Source organism: Zalophus californianus, chromosome 16 (genome assembly GCF_009762305.2).
Source record: "Zalophus californianus isolate mZalCal1 chromosome 16, mZalCal1.pri.v2, whole genome shotgun sequence".
NCBI lineage: Eukaryota > Metazoa > Chordata > Mammalia > Carnivora > Otariidae > Zalophus > Zalophus californianus.
Window position 1 is genome coordinate 26,281,357 of NC_045610.1, and position 18,439 is coordinate 26,299,795.

Here is an 18,439-nt window from a genome sequence, read left to right on the forward strand (position 1 = left end):
TAAATTTTAGTTTAAAACTCTTTAGTAGATAAAATACACAAAATGTTTAAGATAATTTAATCTTTCCCCAACTACACATTAACTGTTTAAAAGTAGATATTAAAAAAATAAGTAAAATAAAATAAAGTAGTTCTTTAATGCCACATATACTGAATAATAAAATCTATTTTCTCTAGCATAGTGATTTGGTTTTTTCCTCACCAGCCAACAAGAGAAAAAAAAAGTTTCCCAGCCATTCCTTTCTCTCCTTTCTCCCCATTTATAATCCATGAATCTATATACACTCAATTTTAGAGCTAGGCTCAAATCGTGGTTCCACCATTTACTTGTAGTATGATCATAGTCAAATAATCTAATATCTTTGGACTTCAATTTTCTTACTTGTAAAATGAGTCTAAAGAGTGCTCAATTTTCTTCACAGTGCTGATACAAGGATTAAATAAGAGAACATATAAATTGCCTGGCACAAGTATATATTCTAAAAAGCTATCATCATATCATTATTAACCCCTTAAGAAATATACGTTATTGTTTTTAAGTGTCTGGCATGTAATAGGCTTCAAAAATTTTGCTGCCTTGAATAAATTATACTTCAATTAGTTGGTAAAATTATTTAACAACCTATTCCTATAGTGGCTACAGAAATCAAAAGGTGTTTCTAATCTTTTGTTTATATTAAGCATCAATTTACCTCTTACCCCCTGAAATCACTGTTTGGTATTTTATTTCTGTGTGCCACCAAATAAAAACTACTTCCACAATGTACTGCAAAAGAAAAAAAATTTTAAACCTGCTTTAAGTCTCCTCTATTTAACAGTACTGTTACACCTCCTTTAGAATAAGGATCTGAGTAAAAGTTGTAAGCTACAATAGTAAATCCTGCATTTTCTCAACTTTGGCCATTTTCTCATTCATTTATTAAACAAATATGTCAGTGCCTTACTAGGTGCAGGTCCTGTGCCAGATGCTGGTTATTAAAAAGGCAACAAGAGGAGCGCCTGGGTGGCTCAGGTCATGATCCCGGGATCCTGAGATCAAGCCCCGCATCGGGCTCCCTGCTCAGCGGAGAGCCTGCTTCTCCCTCTCCCTCTGCCTGCCGCTCTGCCTACTTGTGCTATCTCTCTGTCAAATAAATAAATAAAATTTAAAAAAACAAAAAAACAACAAAAAAAAAGGCAACGAGAGAGACATAACACTTGTCCTTATGGACAGCCTGACAAGGAGTCAAACAAAACAGTTAAACCTACAAATAAGGGGTGCCTGGGTGGCTCAGTTGGTTAGGCAACTGCCTTCGGCTCAGGTCATGATCCTGGAGTCCCGGGATTGAGTCCCGCATCGGGCTCCCTGCTCAGTGGGGAGTCTGCTTCTCCCTCTGACCTTCTTCCCTCTCATGCTCTCTCTCTACCATTCTCTCTCTCTCAATAAATAAATAAAAATTAAAAAAAAAACCTACAAATAAATATATAATTATAAACTTTGGTAAGCATTGTAAAGAACAGGGTGTTGAGAGAAAGACTAAAAGAGGAACGAATCTTAATTATCTATATGGTACTGAATATAATATGGCCTGTAACAGTACAAAAAAGAACTTTCATCCAAGGTCATCTGGAAGAGTTTATTCACAGGCAGAATAGTGAGGTGGTTGAGAGAATCAATTCTAGAGCCAGATTGCCTGGGTTTTAAACTAGCCTCTACTTACCAGTTTTGTCAAATGAACAAGCTACTTAAATTCTCGTGCCTCAATTTCCACATATGTCATTGGGGAAAATACTAATACCTTTCTCAAAGGGCTATAATAGGATTGAGTTAAATTCTTTCATTTTATTTGGAAAACTGTCAAATCCACAGAAAAGTTAAAAGAACTTGCAACAGGTGTTAACTCCTAAGAACCTGTATTTACCAGATGAATTAATGTTTCTAGAATATTTAGAAGAGTTTCTGGCACATAGTAAGCATCATATCACTATACAAGCAGTAATATTAAATGCAAGTAAATTAAACTATGAGAAAATGACTTACAAAATAATTTCAGAGAAAACTCATCATTTTCTCTTGAAATCCTAGAGAACATCTTAAATATTGATGGGAGGGAAAGGAAGAAAGGGGAAGAGAAAGAGGGAAAGACAAAGAAAAGAAAGAAAGGGACATGTAAGAGGAAGAAAAGGGAGAAAAACCCCAAGGTTTGCCCATCAACACTTTATCGAAGGCCAACAGCGCACTCTACTGGACCCACATCTCTTCTACACACTAGGCAAAAGTAATGAAGGCCCCTGCCGTACTAAATCAAAAAAAAATAGAACTACTTTTACAAAAGTATATGGTCAATGTTAGAACTTATCTAATGAATGAATAAAAATCAGGTATAAGCATAAGAGTGAGTCTATAACAACACCTCACCTGTTCTGAAGATTTACTAAAAGAGTGAAAAGAATAGAAATAAATTCTAGAGAAAATGATTATGCATAGAGGAACAAGTAAAATCAGAATGGTAACACTATGAAAAAACAATGTTTCTCTTAACTATATTTTGACATGGAGACTAATGCCTTACTAGATCTTTGACATTTGAATTATCAGTGAAAAGGAGAATTTAAAATGTAAAGAAAGAGAATAGCATGGACAAGGAAGGTAATTATGTAAGGAGGAGGTATTGACAATATTTTCTGACTTGAAGAGACAGCAAGAACATTTGAGATGATAGGATGGTAAAAAGACAACTATCCAATTCTCCAACTGACAGGCTGGAAACTAAATTATTTTAATGAAAACTAAGAAAATTATAAAGAAAAACTTAAAAAGTTTAATGTTGAATTTAGAGGAAAAGAGAAATCATTACACTAATTTATCATTTCCTTTACGAAGGAAAATTTTTCCGAAGAAATAATACAACTATGGATTTTAAATGTATAAAGACTGCAACATTTGTATTTTTGTAGGAATAAGAGAACTAAACCATTAATTTATTAATCCAAATAACTATTCTTCCAAAAATAAATTCTATCTTCCCTCTATCATCTTATAAGAACCAAAATACAGGGGTGGCTGGGTGGCTCAGTCGGTTAAATGGCTACCTTCGGTTCAGGTCATAATCCCAGGGTTCTGGGATCAAGCCCTGCATTGGGCTCCCTGCTCAGCTGGGAGCCTGTTTCTCCGTCCCCCTCTGCTTGCTGCACCCCCTGCTTGTGCTCTCTCTTTCAAATAAATAGATATTTAAAAAAAAAAAAAGAAAGAAAGAAAAAGAAAAAGTTTAGGTTATGATCCCAGGTCCTGGGATGGAGCCTTGCATCAGGCTCTGTGCTCAGCGGGGAGTCTCCTTGTCCCTCTGCCCCTCCCGCTGCTCATGCTCACTCTCTCAAATAAATGAAATAAAATAACAATAGCTGAGATATGGAAACAATCTAAGTGTCCATCAATGGATGAATAAAGAAAATGTATATATATACAACGGAATATTATTCAGCCATAAATAAGAATGAAATCTTGCCATCTGCAACAACATGTATAGATAGACTTCAAGGACATTATGCTAAGTTAGTAAGTCTGACAGAGAAAGATAAATATGGCATGATCTTGCTTATACATAAAATCTAAAAAAACAAAAACATACACACAAAAAAGCTCATAGAGAACAGATTGGTAGTTGCCAGAGGCAGGGGGGTGGGGTGGGAGACATGGGTGAAGGGAGTAAAAGGCACAAACTTCCAGTTATAAAATAAGTAAGTCATGAAGATGTAATGCACAGCATGGTGACCACAGTTAACACTATATTTTATATTTGAAAGTTGCTAAGGGAGTAAATCTTGAAAGTTCTCACCACAAGAAAAAAAAGCTCTGTAACTATAAAAGGTGTACAAATATCAAATCATTATGTTATACACTTGAAAATGGCAATTACACCTCTATTCAAAAGAAAAAAAAAAGAGAGAAGAAAAATGTTATACCAGTAGCAAAGTGAGTTTCTAGTGGTGAAAAAATAGTTCTATACTCAAAGATTCCTTTCTTTAAATAAATTACCTCTACTCATATCCCCATTATTCTTTCTTATATCCATGGAAATGATCAGTCCTGGTTCTTTGAAAAACTAGAGGTATTACTTAGCGCTAAATGTCCACGAGATTTACACTAAAAATGCCACTATCCACTTTTAAAATTAAGATGACAGTCAAAACACACAAATCTACACTGGGGCACCTAGGTGGCTCAGTCAGTTAAATGTCTGACTCTCGGTTTTGACTCTGGTCATGATCTCAAGATCATAAGATAGAATCCCGTATCAGGCTCCATGCTCAGCTTAGAGTCTGCTTGGGATTCTCTCTCCCCATCTCCCCCTGCCCCTCCCCCTGCTCTCACAAGCATGCTCTCTCTCTAAAATAAATAAATAAAATCTGGGATGCCTGGGTGGCTTCGTCGTTAAGCGTCTGCCTTCAGCTCAGGTCATGATTCCAAGGTTCTGGGATTGAGTCCCATGTCAGTCTCCCCACTCAGCGGAGAATCTCCTTCTCCCTCTGCCTGCCACTCCCCCGCTTGTGTGTGTGCGTGCTCTGACAAATAAATAAATTAAATCTTTAAATAAATAAATTAAATCTTTAAAATACACACACACAAATCTATAGGTTTTCTTAACAATTTACTAAAATTTACCAATTTACTAAAATATGAAAATATTAACTACAATTTTATATTTTGTACTGATCATGTTTCTATTTTAACTGCTTATTCTAATTTGGTATGGAAGAAAAAAATAACATTGAAAATATACATCACTTTACCTATTTGTGAGTTTTTCCCTAACCATTCAGAAAGTACCTAAAAGTACTTCATATATTCATGTTTTTGACTACAGACTACAAAAAAAAAAAAAAAAGAACAAATATTAGAGCTCAACCATATGGTTTTTCTGTCATTGCAAAAGTACTCTGGGGATGATAAATGTACTTTATATATGTTGAATTAGTATGGCATATACCACTTACATCTTTTTATAAATAAAAGCTCTATGTCACACTAGTGAAATGTTATCATTTGAGTTACTAGGTTGAATTGAGAAATTTAGTTTAACAATCTTCAAACTTATGAGGAAATTATCAGAAACCAATGCCTTTAATATTATAAATAATAAATCACCCACCCAAATACTGCATTTCTACAGCAATATTGTTATACCACCTATAGCCAAGGAAACAAAACTTATAAATTCTGGTTTAAAAATATAACCAATATAAAGATATGGATATACAGTTATAAATACAATTATACCTAACCAATAAGACCATAATAAATGATTAACATAGTACATAACCAAAAGGAGAAATCAATCAAAGCACTTGGCTTAAAATTAAGGTACCTAGTGAGGAACTCTGCTTACAAGTGGTCTAGACTCTAAACAGGTTCAGCCATAGACATCCTTAACAGATATTAAAATTTGTTACTTAATTATAAACCTAATTCCTCAAAATTAGTATCAATACTACAGAATACATTTTAGCAGCATTTAAAGATAACTACAGATATGTAACATTAATCAATATTAATATAATATCTTTATTAGCAGCACACAAATGTAACAACCATTTGCTGTTACTCCTATCACTACTTCTACTACCACTTACCACTTAATATGCCCTAAAATATGCCAGGTATACTCTAATCACTTTATAAATATTAACCTGCTTAATCTTCATAACAGCCCTGTGAGATAGGTACTATTACTATCCCCACTTAACAAACGGGGAAACTGAAGTAGCAACAGTTTAAAAACTTCAGAGAGGTTACACAGTTAGTAAAGAGCAGAGCTATGATTAAAACCCAGGCATTCTGATTCAAGTTCATTCTCTTAACCAATAAAAACAAAACAAAATTTAAAAATCCACTTCTCTAGGGGTGCCTGGGTGGCTCAGTCAGTTCAGCATCTGACTCTTGATTTTGGCTCAGGTCATAATCTCACGGTCATGAGATCAAGCCCCAGGTGAAGCCTGCTTAGGATTCTCTCTCCCCCTCTCCCCCTGCCTCTCCCCCTACCCACTGGCTTGCATGCACATGCTCTAAATAAATAAATACATAAATACATAAATACATAAGATTTATCTGGGTTCCACTTACTTAAAAAAAAAATCTACTTCTCTTATTTTAGCTATTATTAATCACAGCTTATTCTATGCTTTATTTCTTTATTCTGGAGGCTTCTACATAGTATTTCTTTCCTTTATGTTGGTATGAGAATCCTGCTTAGATGACTCCAGGATTTGAGAGGCATTTTAGAGATAATGTACAATAAAGTGATTAGAGCATTTGCCAGAGCATCATACTACTTAGGTAAGATTTAGCTCTGATATCTGCCAGCTTTGTGACCTTAAGCAAATTACTTACTTCTCAGAGTATCCTTATCTGTAAAATGGGAACAACAATATTACCTGCCTGTGTCATTGTAAGAATTCAAGAAGATTCTACTAACAAATATTTATTGGGCAACTAATATACACTATATGTTATTCTAGGTACTAGAGATACGTGTGAAAAAGACTGACGTTCTATTCTAACAGAGCAGATAGATAATAAAAAGGTAGATAAATTCAAATACTAAGGGCTATTAAAATAAGGCACTGTTAAGGGAAATGAGGGAGAAAACACTGGCAGAGGCAAACATATAGCATATATTATTACTGACAATTTAATATTAAAAGCTCCTAAAATGACTTCTCCAACTATATGCCTTCTATGAAGATAACCAACAACTTTCCCCCCATTTAGCATTTTTAAGAATTTAAAGGAAGACTCTTTGAGGGCAGGGAATATAGTTTTCATTCACTCAGCCTTTACTAGGCTCCTAGCACAATGCTAGGTGCCTGGAACATAAAAATGAGTAAAACAGTCACAGCCTTCAAGGAGGTCTCAATATACTAGAGAACCTGGTGTTTCCTTAATGGAACTTAAAAGCCTTGCAGAGAAGATAATAAGGGTAAATGTTAAAATTCTAGTAGAAGGAACATTCCAGATGGGAATCTAACTCAAAATTGGGGATGTCAAGAAAGGCTTTCTGAAGAATTAGCAGAAGTTTATCAAAAAAAAAAAAAAAAAAAGAGGGAGGAGGAGCAGAAAGGGCAAAAGAAAACAGTAAGTTTATAAAGGTCTTATGACTGTACAGATAAACAATTGCCTCCATAGTCAATGAGTTTGTTCATCTCCCACCTGAAAAACTAAAAGTACAGACAGAATATATGAAGCAATAGTTTTTAAGATATGGGATATCAGGTAAGAGTGATCCCTGAGAGATAGGATATAAATGAGATAGGCCCTATGATTGCCTAGGCTTACTGTCTTGAGAGTTTCTAGGTTGTGCCATGGGGAAGGGGAACACAGATACAGCCCAGTAAACCTGAGCTGAAGAGACATTGCTCTTCAGTCCAGGAAGTCAGAGAAGACTAAAGTTCACAGGGAAGAATATGAAAGTAGAAAGAGCTGTACAAAGAATGAATTTCACAGATCTGTAGAGGAACCTCTCAAATATCTAGCCGAGTATTGATCAACATATGTGAGTTAACAATCCAAGATAATGTAAAGAACCACCTGAAATGATGAGACACTCATACAGGGCATGGAATAGTGCCTGTTCCCACCAGCCCGACTGAAAAACCTAACAATTCATAGAGCATTAGAGGACTCAGAAGGAGTTAGCCTCTATTAAAGTAACCTACAACTATATTAAGCTCAGGTCCCATCTAACAAATTCTAAAAGCAGACCCAAAAAGATCAAGTTGATTCCAATTAAATTAACTGCATCTCAGAACAAAACTCAAGTATTTATAGAAATATAATAACATCCAGGGTGCCTCAGTGGCTCAATCGGTTAAGTGTCTGCCTTCGGCTAAGGTCATGATCCCGGGGTCTTGGGATCAAGCCTTGCATCAGGCTCCGTGCTCAGCGGGGAGTCTGCTTCTCTCTCTCCCTCTGCTCCTCCCCCAGCTCATGCTCTCACTCTCCCTCTCAAATAAATAAGTAAAATCTTAAAATATATATACATATATATAACAACATTCAACACCCAGCAATTAAAATTCACATCTGAAATTTAATTTTAAAAAACTAGGCATGATTCCATTTATATAAAACTATGGAAATGAAAACTATAGTTTCATCAGTCACTATAGTGACTGAAAAAAAAAGTCTAAGGATGCCTGGGGATGGGGGGATAGGGCAAAAGAAAAAAAATCCACTCGTCTATCTGGCACTTAGGATGGATCTTTTCCAGGCATTATCTTGTAATATCATGTACAAACCATTCAGAAAATATTTGGTTCCCTGATTTTACAGATCTTATAAATGTTAACACAGTTCATTATATAATATCAAAAAAGTCACATTCTATAATATTACCACCACTGTCGTCAGGAAAGTCTTTAAGTATCATAAAACTGCCAAGCTCACAGTGGCATATAGTTTTTCAAAATTCTGATTTTCACTCAAATTTTATCAGGCTTACTTTAAGAATTACCATAGTTCATCTGTCAGTCATTCTTTCAAGTAAAAATGATGTTCCGTGAAAAAAAGTGGCTAGTTCAGCTAACAATCCAAACTATCTTATAAGTGCTTTTCCTCAAGACAATCATCCTATTCCTATGCAAAACATTTTGAGTACTACTCACTCCTTCACACAGAATGTTAAAACAGCTTAAGGGCTGAGATTTAATAAAATTAGTCATTTTTACTACTTCATCAAGGACATTCTTAAGTGAAACTGGCTTTTTTTAACTGCATTAATGATGGTGAAGAAAACCACTATTAAAACAGGTCGGTACCACTATCTTGATTGTGCTAAGGCACTGACAATTTTACCCATTGTTGCTTTTGCACCATCAATGAAAAAGTCAAGACAGTTTTTAAAAAGGCAAATAACATCTTCTTATTACTATAAAAATACTTTTGAGCACACACACTTGCCTGAGAAAAAAATACCAGTCATCTCTAGAGCTCCCTGGACTACTCCTTGAAAACTATTTGCTCTAAGGACACTGAAAAGAACTGTAGGAAAGAAGAGTCCACAACATTAGAATGTACAAGAGGAAAAAACATTTCAGATTTCTTTCTAGCCCAATTCCTTTCATTTTACAAATGAGGAAACTGGAGCTCAAAGAAAATAGCATTTCCCATCTCACATATTAGTAGCAGAGATGTGATAGCACTTAGAGGACTTCTGAATTGTTTTCTACTATTCTTTGCATTATACTATTCCTTTTTTTTTTTAATAAGTTTAGCAAATTCCACATTTTCCTTCTTTAAACTGAACAATGGCATAAATACATACATTTTGTGGAGAAAAGGAGTTTATCTTTCCTAATGGAGAGTTGAGTTTTGTGGTCTTTCCTGAAGCAACTTTTGAATCCAAATGATGTACCTCCTTTTCAAAACAATGACGCTTTCTAATCTGTAAACACAGAACCAAAATGAAGTTTAATGTAAACAAAAGTCTGAGCAGGCCAGTTATTCTTGAAGGTCAAAATAGTTTTCGATATGTTTTCAGCATTAAAAAAAAGATGACTTTTTCTAACTGGCAATAATCAAATAATTTTTATTTTTATTTTTGTTAAAGATTTTTTATTTATTTATTTGAGAGAGAGAGAGAGAAACAGCATGAGAGGGGAGAAGGTCAGAGGGAGAAGCAGGCTCCCCGCTGAGCTGGGACCCCGATGTGGGACTTGATCTCAGGACTCAGGGATCATGACTTGAGCCGAAGGCAGTCGCTTAACCAACTGAGCCACCCAGGCGCTCTAATCAAATAATTTTTAAAAATACAAATGAGCACCTTTTTTTTTAAAAAAAGATTTTATTTATTTGACAGAGACAGACACAGTGAGAGAGGGAACACAAGCAGGGGGAGTGGGAGAGGGAGAAGCAGGCTTCCCGCTGAGCAGGGAGCCCGATGCAGGGCTCGATCCCAGGACCCTGGGATCATGACCTGAGCCTAAGGCAGACACTTAACGACTGAGCCACCCAGGCGCCCCACAAATGAGCACCTTATATCTCTCAAATCCTAACCAAAATAGCTTTAATTAGTCATGTGTCAAAACTATAGTATTCTAAAATGATCTTCCCATAAAGAGTCCTACCATATGAATATCAAGTATAGTATTATAGCAAAGTTCAATTACATATCTAATTGGATAGTAAAAGTAAATAAAAATAAAACTTCATTCTAAATTACAAAAACTCAGGGTGGCTGGTGGGGGCTCATTTGGTTGAGTGTCCAACTCTTGGTTTTGGCTTGGGTCATGATCTCGGGGTTGTGGGATAGAGCCCTGTGTGGGGCTCCACACTGGCCTGCTTGGGATTCTCTCTCTCCCTCTCTCTTTACCCTTCCCCGCCCCCAAACTCTATATCTTTCTCAACTAAATAAATCTTTAAAAAATAATTTGAAAAAACTCAGAATAAAAATTTTAAATGTAAATAGTTATGATTTCCTACATGATAAAATAAATTATTTGACTATTAGTATTATTACTTACTAGACATTTGATAATTCAAATTGTACTTGACTAAATTTCTTCTATAAATACCGCTAAGTTTTCTTTCCAAACTGTCTATGCCTTTTCCTACTTGCCAAAAACCTATTTACTTAAATTATGAAGGGGAAAAAAAAAGCATTTCTACTGATAATCCCATTCCTATCAAAAAAGAAATGAGAGTCAATTAAGTCAGAGAATAAATGTTATTTGTTGAGCCCTATCACACAATATCCAACTCTATGTACACATTGTGAAGAAGAATATCTATACAGATTCATACTTCATTTGTAATCACTACTTTTCCAAAAATAAACTAGTTCATTCTATTTCTAAAATCAAGGTTTAACTATGGAAGTTAATAAAGATTGTAAGTAGAGTAAACTACAGAAGAATGCAAACACTTTTTGAGTATATTCAATTAGAAATATGTAATTATCTACAAAGGACATGCTAATTAATTATAATAATCTCTTTATTTGTAACTAAGTCTATCAAAGTCCCAGCCTATCTCCCTACCTCACTGCCATCAACTCTATGACAAAACATTGTATTCACGGGCGGCTGGGTGCCTCAGTCGTTAAGCGTTCTGCCTTTGGCTCAGGCCATGGTCCCAGGGCCCTGGGATTGAGTCCCACATCGGGCTCCCTGCTCGGCAGGAAGCCTGCTTCTCCCTCTCCCACTCCCCACTGCTTGTGTTCCCTCTCTCACTGTGTCTCTGTCAAATAAATAAATAAAATCTTAAAAACAAAAACAAAAACATTGTATTCATGTATGAAAAACACATTTCATATAAAATATTTAGTAATTCAGGTCTTTCAGCAATTTTTAGAAATAAACATTTTATCGAGGCACCTGGGTGGCTCAGTCATTAATCGTCTGCATTTAGCTCAGGTCATGATCCCAGAGTCCTGGGATTGAGCCCTGCATCAGGGTCCCTGCTCAGCGGGAAGCCTGCTTCTCCCTCTCCTACTCCCCCTGCTTGTATTCCCTCTCTCGCCGTCAAGTGAATAAATAAAATCTTAAAAAAAAAAAATTTATCATGTATTGATATTAAAACTCAATAAATAAGACTAAACCTTGTCATTATGCTAAAACTATCAACAAAAATATTCATATCAAAGATACTTTGGCCAAAAGAAAATGCCATCATTAGGTAAAAACAACAGAGGACTTAAAAAGTACAAAGTATCTGTATTACCAATATATGCCTTAAGTAAATATTTTACCATCAAATTCTTCATATATAGAAAAGCACCATGCTGTTTCACTTTAAAGACATGTTATTATGAGTAATCTACTATAATAACAAACTCCTTTGTAATGAATAACTATACAAAATGAACTTACAATAATTTACCATTTATGTCTATGATACAACCCAATTAAATTGTACAAGTGCCACTGAAAACTTGATTGATACTTAACTCCCGTGTACAGCAATAACGGTATTATTTCACTGCCAATAAACTGTTTACCTGCTGTGTGGTTTCTAAGGGTCGAATTCTTTTCTTCTCTACTTGAAAATCATCATTTTCATCTCTTTTTATGGAAGCCTGTTTCTTGGCAGATAGCTTTGCAGCCAGCGTAGTTTTTTCAGGAGAGTCTTATATAAGAAGTCATAAAAAATTAGCATAAAAAACTTAGGCAATCTTTCTAGGAAAAATCAGAATCAAGATGTTAAGACTTCTCAAAATTTCAAAACATACTTTAAAACATGAAAAGCTCAACATGTTTAAAAGCATTTCTTTACTACTGAGTTTACTTAAAAAAGATGTAACATTTTGAGAAATATGCTTTCAATAGGAAAGTCCAATTCTGATTTAATAGGTTTATGTTTTTGTAAATGACTCCAGATAATGTGGTTTAAAAAATATAACTGTAAGGGTCTCACAAGAAAACATATTTCATTTATATAAAAATCTTTCTTTACAGTGTCTCAATGTTTTTCCCCACTAAGCTTCTATATGTTCTTTAGGCTTCAAAATACAGCAGAATCAAGCTCCTAAAATCTGTCCTTTAATCCCACTACCTTGAAGGTCATCAGTGACCTCTTAATCACCTAATATTAACACACTTAATAAATGTGAACACTAGGTTTTTAAGAAGTCAAGTTAATATGCCCAATATCATATAGCTAGTAAGAGGCAGAGCATGGATATGAGTGACTCCTACTGTCTGACTCCAAAATCCATCAGCATAACTTCTAGGGATACAGCCAAACATAACACTGTCTTCTTGAAATACAACACACACATTTCCTTTTTCCTTAATTTCTGTAACTCTTTTCTTAACTGTTCCTATACATGGGTTTCTCCTTTCCCTGAATGTGAGTGCTCTTAAAAGTACCTTCCTTCCTCTCAGCTCTCCACTCCCAGGGCTTGAATTCATTTAACAAGCTTTTACTGAGTCCATACAATTCCAGACATCATGGAAAACAGTGAAAAAGAAACAGCCTCTGGCCTTAATAGATTTACAGACTATTAGGGAAGAAAGCCCTGAAAGCAGGTCCAATACTATTTTCAAAAACCAAGTTTGAGTCTGTAAAAACACACGTAAATCTATGCCACACAGCATTGATTTTCAAGTTTTTTCCGAGAGGACTATATATCTTAAAGAAATATTGCTTAAAATTTCCAAAGTAGAATAAAAGACCCAGAACTTCCCTGACTCATTGCCCCCCACCCCCACAGGCCATATTTTTTTCCTATGACTCTTAGGAACATAGTTTAAATACCACTGTATTCTAGGGGCACCTGGGTGACTCAGTCAGTTGGGTGACCGACTCTTGATTTCAGCTCAGGTCATGATCTCAGGGTCATGAGACCAAGCCCTGCATCAGGCTCTGTGCTGGGCATGGAGCCTGCATAAGATTCTCTCTCAGGGGTGCCTGGGTGGCTCAGTCGGTTAAGCATCGGTCTTCAGCTCAGGTCATGGTGCCAGGGTCCTGGAATAGAGCCCCACATCCAGCTCCCTGCTCAGCAGGGAGTCTGCTTCTCCCTCTCCTTCTGCCCCTCACCCACTCACGCTCGCTCTCTCTCTCAAAGTAAATAAAATCTTAAAAAAAAAAAGATTCTCTCTACTCTGCACCCCCCCACCGACCACTCACACTCGAGTGCTCTAAATAAATACATAAACAAATATCACTATATTCTAAAATCTTAATGGTCTTGTCTTTCATACTTAGGGTTTTTTTTCTTTTTTTGACCTATACAATTCAATTTTATTAGTATCAGGCAGTGGGCTAAAAGTTTTACACAGATCAGCTCCTTCTATTATCCCATGAAGTAGCAATTATTATTTTACAGTACATAGAAAAATGGAGTAAGTGCCCAAGGTAAACAATGGAATTGATTCCAAACCTGTTTCCAACATAATCCAAAACCTTTTTGTTAAGATTTTATTTTTAAGTAATCTCTACACCAAACATAGGGCCAGAACTCATAACCCAGAGATCAAGAATCGCATGCTCTACTGACTAACCCAGCCAGATGCCCCTTTTTAACTTTTTTTTTTTTTTAAAGTAAGCCCTATGCCCAACATGGGGCTTGAACTCACAACCCTGAGACCAAGAGTTCCATGCTCTACCCACTGAGCCAGACAGGTGCCCTCAATAGCTTTAAGTTTTAAAAAGTTACCAACTAATATAAGCTCACTGTAAAAGATTTAAGCAAATTAGGGCGCCTGGGTGGCTCAGATGGTTAAGCATCTGCCTTCGGCTCAGGTCATGATCCCAGGGTCCTGGGATTGAGTCCCGCATCGGGCTCCCTGCTCCTCGGGAGCCTGCTTCTCCCTCTGCTTCTCTCTCTCTCTCTCTCCCTCTCTCTCCCTCTGTCTCTCATGAATTAATAAATAAAATCTTTAAAAAAAAAGATTTAAGCAAATTAGAAGTATAAATAAGAAATAGTAAAATGCCATCCACTTCCCTCCCTCCCTCCCCAACTTGCTCATTTCGAATTCTTCCTCTCTGAACTAATCACTACTTATCTTTCAGAATGAATCCTTCCAGATGACTTTTTTTCATCATCATAAGTGTACTCTTTTATCGCCATCCTATAAATCCCCCATCCCCCACTCACTTCCCCTCTGGTAACCATCAGTTTGTTCTCTATAGTTAAGAGTCTGTTTCTTGGTTTGTCTCTGCTTTTTTTCCCTTGGCTCATTTGTTTTGTTTCTTAAATCCCACACATGAGTGAAATCATATGGTATTTGTCTTTCTCTGACTGGCCTAACATTATACTTTCTAGTTCTATGTTGTTGGAAATGACAAGATTTCATTCTTTTTATGACTGAATAATATTCCGTTGTATATATATATATATATCACATCTTCCTTATCCATTCATCTATCAATGGATACTTGGGCTGCTATCAATGGATACAAAGTCATAGTTTGGCTATTCAATTAATGCTGCAATAAATATAAGAGTGCATGTATCCCTTTGAATTAGTGTTTTTGTATTTTGGGGGGTAAATACCCAATAGTGCAATTCCTAGATTGTAGGGTAGTTGTTTTTTTTCTTCCTTTGTTTTTAAAGATTTTATTTATTTATTTGACAGACAGAAAGAGAGTATAAGCAGGGGTGAAGGGGCAGAGGGAGAGGGACAAGCAGACCCCACTGAGCGGGGAGCCCAATGCAGGGCTCGATCCCAGGACCCCAAGATTATGACCTGAGCTGAACTCAAACATATAACTGAGTCACCCAGGTACCCCAGGATAGTCCTATGTTTAATTTTTTGAGGAACCTGCATACTATTTTCTACAGTGGCTATACCAGTTTGCATTCCCACCAACAGTGCAAGAGGGTTCCTTTATCTCCACATCCTTGTTTTCTTATGTTTTTGATTTTAGCCATTCTAACAGGTATGAGGTAGTATCTTGTGTGGTTTTGATTTGCAGTTCCTTGATGATGAGTGATGTTGACCATCTTTTCATGTGTGTTGGCCATCTGTATGTCTTCTTCAGAGAAATATCTGCTCATGTCTTCTGTCCATTTTTTAATTGAATTATTTTTTTGGGTATTGAGTTGTATCAGTTCTTTACACATTTTGGATACTAACCTTTTCAGATATTTCATTTGCAAATATCTTTTCCCATTCAGGAGGCTGCCTTTTAGTTTTGTTGGTTGCTTTCTTTGCTGCACAGAAGCTTTTTATTTTGATGTATTCAGGGTAATTTGTTTTTGCTTTTATTTCCCTTGCCTTAGAAGACATATCTAGAAAAATGTTGCTATAGCCAATGTCAGAGATTACTGCCTGTGCTTTCTTCAAGGATTTTTATGGTTTCAGGTCTTACATTTAGGTCTTTGATCCATTTTGAGTTTATTTTTATGTATGGTGAAAGAAAGTGGCCCAGTTTCATTCTTTGGCATGTGGCTGTCCAGTTTTCCCAACACCATTTTTTTAAGAGATTCTTTTCTCCATTGTATACTCATTCCTCCTTTGTCAAAGACTAATTGACCATGTAATTGTGGGTTTATTTCTGGGTTTTCTTGATATGTGGATCTTGATATGTGGGTCTGTTTTTGGCCAGTATCATACTATTTTAATTACTACTGCTTTACACTATAATTTGAACTGTGGAATTGTGGTACCTCTAGTTTTGTTTTTCTTTTTCAAGACTGCTTTGGCTATTGAAGCAAAACAAAGTCATATGTCACATCAATAAGAAAGGATAAAAGCCATATGATCATTTCAATAGATGCAAAAAAAGCATTTGACAAAGTACAACATCCATTCATGATAAAAACCCTCTGCAGTGCAGGTCTAAGGGAACATATCTCAACATAATAAAGGCCTTATATGAAAAACCCACAACCAACATTATATTTAATGGTGAAAAACTGAGAGCCTAAGGTCAGGAACAAGACAAGGATGTCCACTCTCATCACTTTAATCCATATAGTACTGGAAGACCTAGCCACAGCGATTAGACAACCTAAAGAAATAAAAGGCATCCAAATTGGTAAGGAAGAAGTAAAACTTTCCCTATTTGTAGATGACATGATACTATATACAGAAAACCCTAAACACTCCACCAAAAAACTACTAGAGCTGATAAATGAATATGGTAAATTTTCAGGATACAATATCAAAGTACAGAAATCTGTCGCATTCCTATACACTTATAATGAAGCAGCAAAAAGAGAAAATAAGAAAATGATCCCATTTACAACTGTACCAAAAACAATAAAATACCTAGGAATAAACTTAACCAAAGAGGTGAAAGACCTGTACTCTGAAAACTATAAAACACTGATGAAAGAAATTCAAGGCAACTCAAAGAAATGGAAAGACATTCCATGCTCATGGGCTGGAAGAACAAAGATTGTTAAAAATGCCTAAACTACTGAAAGCAATCTACAGATTTAATGCAATCCCTATCAAAATACCAACAGCATTTTTCACAGAACTAGAACAAACAATCCTAAAATTTGTATGGAACCACAAAAGGCCTTTCATACCTCAATCTTTAATCTGCCTGGAATGAATTTTTGTGTATGGCATAAAGTAGGACTCCAACTTAAATTTTTTCATAAGGATATCTAAGTACCGCTTATAAAAAAAAAAAAAGTCCCTACTCAGTCCTCTGCTCATAAACATGCTTTTTTTTGTTTTGTTTTAAAGTAGGCTCCACACCAGCATGGAGCCCAATGCAGAGCTTAAACTCACAACCCTGAGATCAAGACCTGAGCTGAGATCAAGAGTCAGACACTTACCCAACTGAGCCACCCGGGCACCCCTAGACATTACTTCTATAAATAATCAAGTTTCTAGATAGATGTGGAACTGAATTTGGGTTCTCTATTGTTTTCCACTGGTCTAACACTGTGCTAATATAAAACTGTTCTAATTACTATAGCTTTATACATAAAAAATCAGGATATCTCATAGATCAAGTCCTCTCACCTTGACCTGGTTCCTGAAGAATGTCTTAGTCCTTTGTGTTTCCATATATATTTTAGAAAAGACATGTAACTTTGAGCTCTGTGATTTTTTTGTCAAACTGGTAAAATACCCACAAAATGAATCTAGATCTTGGTTCTCAACTGGGGCACTTTTAACACCCCAAGTCCCAACCCAAGGGACATTGGGCATAGACATTTCTGTTTGTCAAGAAATACAGGAATACTACTGGCATCTAGTGGGTTGAGACCTAGGAGATGCAGCTAAACATCCCACAATGCATAGGACAGCCCCCATAACAAAGAATTACACCATTCAAAATATAATAGTGTCTTTGTTGAGAAACTCTGCTCCAAATAAATCAAGGGGCAAATTTGTATGGCCCACTAAAGGGTAAGAAATATCCACTCAAAACAATAATTTAGTTTTAGAAAAACTGAATTGCCATGTGCCAAAATTAGATTAATCCCAAATCATTTTTTAAAAATCACATTATAGGGGCGCCTGGGTGGCTCAGTTGGTTAAGCGACTGCCTTTGGCTCAGGTCATGATCCTGGAGTCCCGGGATCGAGTCCCACATCGGGCTTCCTGCTAAGCAGGGAGTCTGCTTCTCCCTCAGACCCTCTTTCCCTCTCGTGCTTTCTATCTCTCATTCTCTCTCTCTCTCTCAAATAAATAAATAAAATCTTAAAAAAAAATCACATTATATGCATATAAAAAAAGGCTTATCTTCTTGTTCTTTATATTTACAGCAGGGGAGTTTGTAGGAAGTTTATCAAAGTCTTTAAAATATAATGTATAAAGAAACAAGATCTATCTAGAATATATTAAAAAAAAAAACCTCCTAGAAATTAGTTAAGAAACAACCTAATAGAAAAATGGACAAACAACTTAAATAGGCAATTCACTAAAGGGGATATTCAAATAACCAATAAACATATAAAAAGATGCTCAACCTCATCAGTCACCAGAGAAATACCAATTAAAACTCGGGAGAACACCACAGATGCACCCAAACAGCTAAAATTTTAAACAACTGG

General features: G+C 35.9%; 1 protein-coding gene across 2 annotated transcripts in view; it reads right to left on the reverse strand.

Annotated features, from left to right (window-relative positions):
- Positions 1-18,439, reverse strand: part of BRIP1 (BRCA1 interacting protein C-terminal helicase 1) — a 177,247-nt gene that overhangs the window by 148,237 nt on the left and 10,571 nt on the right. For both annotated transcript variants that reach the window (XM_027568558.2, XM_027568557.2), the window contains exons 5-6: positions 11,972-12,099; positions 9,299-9,418 (exon numbers count right to left, since the gene is read on the reverse strand). In XM_027568558.2, the coding sequence (XP_027424359.1) occupies positions 9,299-9,418; positions 11,972-12,099 (248 nt within the window). The remainder of the gene's footprint in view (positions 1-9,298; positions 9,419-11,971; positions 12,100-18,439) is intronic.